The sequence below is a fragment of the Sarcophilus harrisii genome, chromosome 1, assembly GCF_902635505.1.
Source record: "Sarcophilus harrisii chromosome 1, mSarHar1.11, whole genome shotgun sequence".
Classification (NCBI taxonomy): domain Eukaryota; kingdom Metazoa; phylum Chordata; class Mammalia; order Dasyuromorphia; family Dasyuridae; genus Sarcophilus; species Sarcophilus harrisii.
The window spans coordinates 252,931,533-252,937,958 of NC_045426.1; the positions used below are offsets into that span (position 1 = coordinate 252,931,533).

General features: G+C 49.3%; 1 protein-coding gene across 1 annotated transcript; it reads right to left on the reverse strand.

Annotated features, from left to right (window-relative positions):
* Positions 1-1,539: 1,539 nt before the first annotated feature.
* Positions 1,540-5,910, reverse strand: ORAI3 (ORAI calcium release-activated calcium modulator 3). The gene is made up of 2 exons (XM_003761592.4): positions 5,246-5,910; positions 1,540-3,467 (listed from the first exon to the last, which is right to left on the reverse strand). The coding sequence occupies exons 1-2, from the start codon at positions 5,474-5,476 to the stop codon at positions 2,751-2,753; spliced, it is 948 nt and encodes a 315-aa protein (XP_003761640.1). The 5' UTR covers positions 5,477-5,910; the 3' UTR covers positions 1,540-2,750.
* Between the last annotated feature and the right edge of the window lie 516 nt (positions 5,911-6,426).

Here is a 6,426-nt window from a genome sequence, read left to right on the forward strand (position 1 = left end):
GGGTTTCTTGTAAATACTATTAAAACGTCCTGCTCTGGCATTAAACACAGAAAATGAATCCAAAGAAACCCACGTCTGAATTAAAGGGCTAGGTCAGGGCCATCCTAAATAGGCTTGTCATCGAAGGAACGAATCTGCAGATCGCCATCCCGGAGTTTGACAGAAATGCGAATCTGCGAGCGGGAGCGGGACGGCTCGCGGGAAGGGCGGAGCTTGGAGGCAGGGCCTGACAGGGGGCGGGGCGGAGAGATGTGGCGGGGGGCTGAGGGTGAGGGGGCAGGGAGAAGGTTCTTCCTGAAGCCTCGGGTCGGGCCCCAGAGGTACCATCCTACCCCACCCCATCCTCCTGCGGCCTTGCGCTTTTGACCTTAGTGATCGAAGTGGGGGCTCTGCTGGTCGCTGGCCGTGACCTTGAGGGAACACCTTGAGCACGCACCCACTCCTCCTCCTTATCTGGGAAATGGGCATAATTCACTACACACCTCCAGGGCCAGAAGCAGGAAATTGCTCGGTGCGATCCTAGTGCGAAGTCATCACCCGCAGAACGAAGATTAAACTGCGGGGACGCGGGGGTCAAGAGTTTGAATACTTTGGCAACGATTCCCTAGATTACTCTTTCATCCCTAAAAGATTGAGATTAAATGATCACCGAGGTTATTGTCTCTCTGAATTATATAAACTTTTGGGGGAAAATGAGTAACGATGGTGGGATGGCCTCTTGCTTTGGAGGACCGACTGAAAAAGTTGAGGCTCTAGAGAAAAGGCCAAAAAAAAAAAAAAAAAAAAAACTTGGTTGGAAGGGGAGGGGTGTGGATTGGAGCAACCTGTCCTGTCCCTGTTCCCTCCCCCATCCCACCTCCGTCCCAGTCTAGAAACATTTTCCCCCGAGATGTCAATTTTCAGGGTTCCGTTTTTCCTCCATTCTATAAGGCTCAGTATAGACTCCTCAGGCCCTGTGACAGTTCCCCTTCCAAAGTGGGTCTCTTGGTATTATTTGCATTGGGACAGGCCAGATTAGGAAACTGGGGACAGAGAAGGAATAAGTCACTCTGGTCCCAGGAATTGTCAGAGAAGGAAGGGAATGTGCTAAACTAAGGCTTTGCAAGCAATAAAGGGAGGTTCCTAAAACAATTCCATCAGACAATCTTACCAGCTACTGGATTCTCACTGGTCGCTTGACCCAGCACTTGCTCATCCTATCCCTCCCTCCCACCTCTACCCTCCTCAGGTTAGCCCACTTGGAGTTGAGAGTCTTTTCTACTCCTACCTAAACCTTTTTGTTCCGTTTCTAAGACTTAAGTTGCCAATTTCATTAGTCTGGATGTTTCCTTCTCTGCACAATTAGCTGGGTCTTTTGCTGTCTCCAGGTAATCCCTTTGATCATTACTCCACCTTATTCCCTCACCACCAAGGCACACTTCTTTCCCAGAATGCTTCTATCCTCAGTTTTTAGTAACTAGGAATAAGTGATCCCATCTGTTGCTCTTCCCTTTCAAAAACAGAGAACCAGTTCTACTTTGTCCTCCACAGTCATAGTGATGTGTTTCAAACAAAGTTTATTGTACAAAAGAAAGATACAGTGAAAATTCAGTGTCAGAGTTGATTCCCCATTACTGCAGAGGAAGGGGAGGGCTCCCTGGGGTGCTCAGTGTGTAGCAAAATGTATGTGGGTGGTGATTTCTGGGATGAGATAAAACCTTCTCCACAGAAGTCTATCTCTCCATTCCCCCTTTAGCATCCTCCCCTGTTTCCCCCCTAGCCAGGAGGAAGAAAGGATAGAACTTTGAGAGGAACAGGTTGTGTTGCCACAAAGACTAGAGGGGGAAAAGGCTCTGTTTGGAGGTGAGGCAATTTCTTCTGGTGCATCAGAGCCATGGGGCAGTACTTATAATAAAGAGGCAACAGGAGGGGGCCCTCCAATTTGGAGGCACTGTTGTATGCCCTATCCTTAGAGCTCCTAATAACTTGGAAATAAAATGTATTTGTTGGTTAGCACAGGGAGACCTATCCAAGTGGAAAGATAACTAACAATTCCAAGGGATGGGAGTAGGGAGACAAGTCCTAGAACCTAACTTATTCCATTGCATGGCCCTGGAGCTTCAGAGATAGGACTAAGACTGAACTTGGACAATCCTGAAAAGCTTCCTTAAACAGGGTATGCTTGGGGGACTCTTCAGGAAAAATCAGCTCTGGCTTTGGGAATACCTCTAGAAAGCATAACTACTGGAAGAGAACTTAAGAAATGGGAGGGGCCAACACTTCAGGAACTCCCAAAATGGGTATAGCTGCCATCAATTAATTCTCAATAATGTGAAAACCATAGTGAATCAAATGTATACTTTTCCAAAGAGAGGAGGGTCTCAGAATGTACCAAGTCCCATCATTGTAGGCTCTATGAGAAAGGGAAGGCTAGGAGAGAGCAGCTCAGCTTTGAGGAAACCAAATGTGTCACTGGGATCTTCCTTGAAAGGCCAGCCTGGCCTGGCCTATCCTGACCCCACTACTCAGAGCTTCAGGGGAGAGGGGGAGGAAATAATGTCCCTCTACCTGAGTATGTTCTTCCACTTTGTGACAGGGCTCCTGGAAGGGGAATATAGACCTGAGTCAGGCTGCCAGAGGCCTCCTTCCTGGGCCTACCTTGAGGATACCCTGTAGTTCTCTTGCTGGGACCCCTTCCAATCCATCGATGTGTGATGGCCAGTGCTTCATCTTCTATTTGCTTCTTCCCAAAGCCCTTGCTCTCTCCCACTTCACACAGCCTGAAGTTCTCCCTGGAGACGGCTCAGCTCTTCTAACTCCTGCTGGTGTCGATCAGTTTTATGGGCAACCAGGGATCGGTAAAAGTGGAGGGCAAAGGCAACAAAAACCAAGCCCACAGGTACCATGATCACTGTAGAGGCCATAGCAGCATGCCACCCAGGTCCATGGGGTGAGGCCACTGGCCCCTGGCACCTCTGTGAGCAGGTCACAGCTGGGGGCCCGACTCTGGGTGATGTTTCCGAGGCTAAGGTCACAGCTGGAGGGCTCAAGGGGGCCACTGGCTCTGTCAGGGATAGTCCAGGACTTGGGCCCATGGAGGCTGGTGCATCAGGTAAAGGGCTCTCAGGACCCCTTGAGGCCAAGGAAGAAGGGATCTCAGGTACAGGGGCCACCGTAGGCCCTCCAATAGGCATGAACTTTACCCAACCAACCAAGACCACTTCAGCTAGGAAGAGGAAAGTGCCCAAGGCTGTGGAAAACCCCCAGGCCAGCTCCACATAGCGGTGGAGTCGCTGATGGGGAGACTGGTGGACAGAATTTAGGTTGTGAATGTTGCTGACGGCCTCAATGTGGGGCAGCAGGCAGGTAGACACCATGAGGGCGAAGAGGTGGACGGCCACCAGCACTGTGGTACAGGCACTAAAAGCCACCAGCAGCCCTGGGGGGTAGTCGTGGTTGGTCTCTAGTTGGACCTCCACCATGGCCACCTGGAGAGGAGAGTCAGGGGTTCAGGGACCTGGTATATAACTCCCAAACCTCCCCACCTAGACCCAGCTAATTAGACTTTACCCCCTTCACAGAACTCAGGTTATCTAGCTCTCTAACTGTATTTTCCCTTCTTGGATCTTACAGAGCTTACCTGATTACTGTGGAGTTTGACAGAAGGGAAAGAAGAGGCAAAGAGGGCAGGGAGCCAGGTAAGAAGGTAGGAAAAATGTGGGGGGAGGGGAATCCTTTGGACCCAGTTATTTTAGGAAATTGGGACATGGCAGATGGCAACAGGTGCTGCTCAAAGATAGGGATCTGGGCCAGTCTCAGAGAAAATGCAACCAGAAGCTCTCCCTCTCCTTTTTGATGATCTATCACCTTATTCCCATTTCACTGCTTTCTCCATCGCTTTACCCAGCCCCCCTCTTTGCCATCAAAATTTTAGTAAGCTGCCTTCTAGACTAGAACCTACTTTCTACCCTGGGTTACTATGTTTCCCCTTTGGAACCCGGACATCAGTCCTCCTACCCTTACAGGAGGGCAGCCTGGCCCCTTAAGCCGTCACCTCAGCAACATGACAGCAGGGACCGGATTGTCTCCCTAGGAACAAGTTTGGGCTTTAGGGCTAAGATTTGCTGTAGCCTTGTTATAATAGATCCTACCTGCAAGGATGCCCTATTCTTCTCTAGGGTTATCAATATTCTCCACCACCCACCTTTCTGCCCTTCCTCCTGCAACAACTACTTTCCTTAGTAGGCCAAGACTTTCTTCTGCCCCAACAAACACCACCTTCTAGGTGCTTTGGTCCTCAAAAATTCATCCTGATCTTTCCCTGAACAGGCAGAAATAGAGATGGTGGAAGTGGAGTGTAGGGAAGGAGAGGGAATGGGACAAGGACTCTGTAGGATAACAAGTTTGAAATCATCCTTGGCCTGTTCTTATCTACCATCCATACACACTTTTCACCTTTCAAATGAAATAATTTTGTCCAAATTTCTTAATTTAAGTGAGGAAACTGAGGCTCACGGAGATAGTCATTTGTGAATTAATGGCAGAGCTCAGATAAGAACCTAGGTTTTCTAACTTCCAACTTATTCTACTTCACTTAAGTCTCAACTCCTGAATCAGAAGTCCCTTTTCTTTCATCAGAATGACACTGCCACCTAAGTCCTTTATTAGATTATGAAGTTCCCCATCTTCTTTCCTGGTAGAGTGGAAAGGATACAGTACTGGTCTTTTAATCTGGAGATTTGCATTCTATCAGGTAACTCACTAGATAACCTTGGACAAGCCACTTCTCTATAACTTCAGTTTCTCCAGCTGTAAAATGGTGTTGCCTCAGATGGTTTCTAAGGCCCCCTTGCAGCTCTAAAATTCTGCAAGCCAGCATTCCCTATCACTTTCCCAATCAATTATCACCCTCCTGATCTGCATTCCAAAGCTTTCTCACCAGATTTTTCTCTTCTCAGATAGCTTCTCTCTAAGCTCCAGGCATTCTCACCCTCTAGTCCTGTTCTCTGTACAGGAATTATTACTTGATTCTAAGAGGCAGCCCAGCACTGTTATCAGTTCTGGCTGTGAACATCTTCTTCACTGCCTTTACCACATCCGGATTTTGACTCTCAACACCCAGGGTTGGCAGCCTTTAGAGCATCTGCTGTCCTGGAGCCCTGATCCCCCTCCCCACCCCCATACAGCATTAATTTTTATTCCCTTTACTATTCTTCCTTTCTCCACTACTCCATCACCCCAACGTCTCTAGAAGCAACCTCCTCACCATGGCAAAACCGGAGAGCAAGGCAGATGTTCGGCTGGAGGCTTTGAGTTTGGCTCGGCTGAGGTAGAGGCGGCGCCAGCTAAGAGCCCGCAAAGAGTGCTGGCTGGCTCCCATGAGGTCCAGGTAGCCTCGATGCACAAAGTCCCGGTAGGTAGCTGAACCTCCAGGGCTCTCTCCAGCCTCAGGGTTAAGGGGGGCCTGTTCTCCTGCATCCCCCTCTCCTCCTTTCATCCTGGAGAGTCCAGGCAAATGTGGAGGGGGGGGGAGGAGAAACCCTGGGGCTGAAACAGGGGCTAAGCCTAAGAGAGAAAAGCTCTGGGAACTGGACCACCTGATTCCTAAGGAGCAAAAGAGCAGAGAACACTAGGGTTTTGGATGGGAAGCCAAGAAGCTATGCCAGTGCAGGGAAAGTTCTAAGAATTCAAAGGAAATGAGGAGCGTCCCTGAGCATCCCCAGTTTGCTGGTCAAATCTGGAAGAAGGGTGAGCAATAGGGAAAGGAGAGGGGAGCATCAGAACTAGACAGAGCTAGGATGCTTGGTTCCCGGAAGGAAGAAGTCAGTTTAGAGCTTCAGGCAAAGAGGGCCCTAGAGGAGTAGGAGGCGGGAGCCCCAGAGGCTGAAAAAGAGAAGAGGCAGAAACAGGAACTGGAGCTAGGGGCGGGGACGGGGGAGGAGAAGGGCCAGCCACATGATGAGGGAGGAGCTGGGAAGAGACCAAATCCTCAGTCCGAACACTCTGGCCCAGAGACCCATAAATGTGCCTGCATTAAGTTACCCTCTCCAACAGTCAAGATTCTTGGATCCCAGCTTCCCTCTAAGTTGCTTTTCTTAATTCTTCCCCCACCCCCCCAACCAAACTCTACATTTCAATCTTGGGGAAAAAAATTTTTTTTTTGGGGGGGCGGCAGAGTAGAGCCGTTGGATGGACACAGATGCAACAGGTATCAACGACCCTCTTTGGGTCGGAAGTTAAATCTCATAAGGAGAAAATCCCATAAAACCAAACTGATAAAAATCTTAAGCTGGGGCAGACCGTGAGATGGGAGTCATGAGTAGGAAGAGACCATGGAAACTGGGTGGTCTATTCTCTCATTTGGTACACAAATCCTACTCTATGTACTCTGACAATACTCAAGACACTTTCAGGGACCAGAAGTTTAGATTTCCTCCCAAACTGCCC

What these genes read in the sequence shown, in the direction of transcription:
- ORAI3 (XM_003761592.4), bottom strand. Translation starts at nt 5,476, where the DNA reads ATGAAAGGAGGAGAGGGGGATGCAGGAGAACAGGCCCCCCTTAACCCT. An exon ending in TGCTCTCCGGTTTTGCCATG is followed by an intron (nt 3,468 to 5,245) that starts GTGAGGAGGTTG and finishes TCTCCTCTCCAG; the next exon opens with GTGGCCATGGTGGAGGTCCA.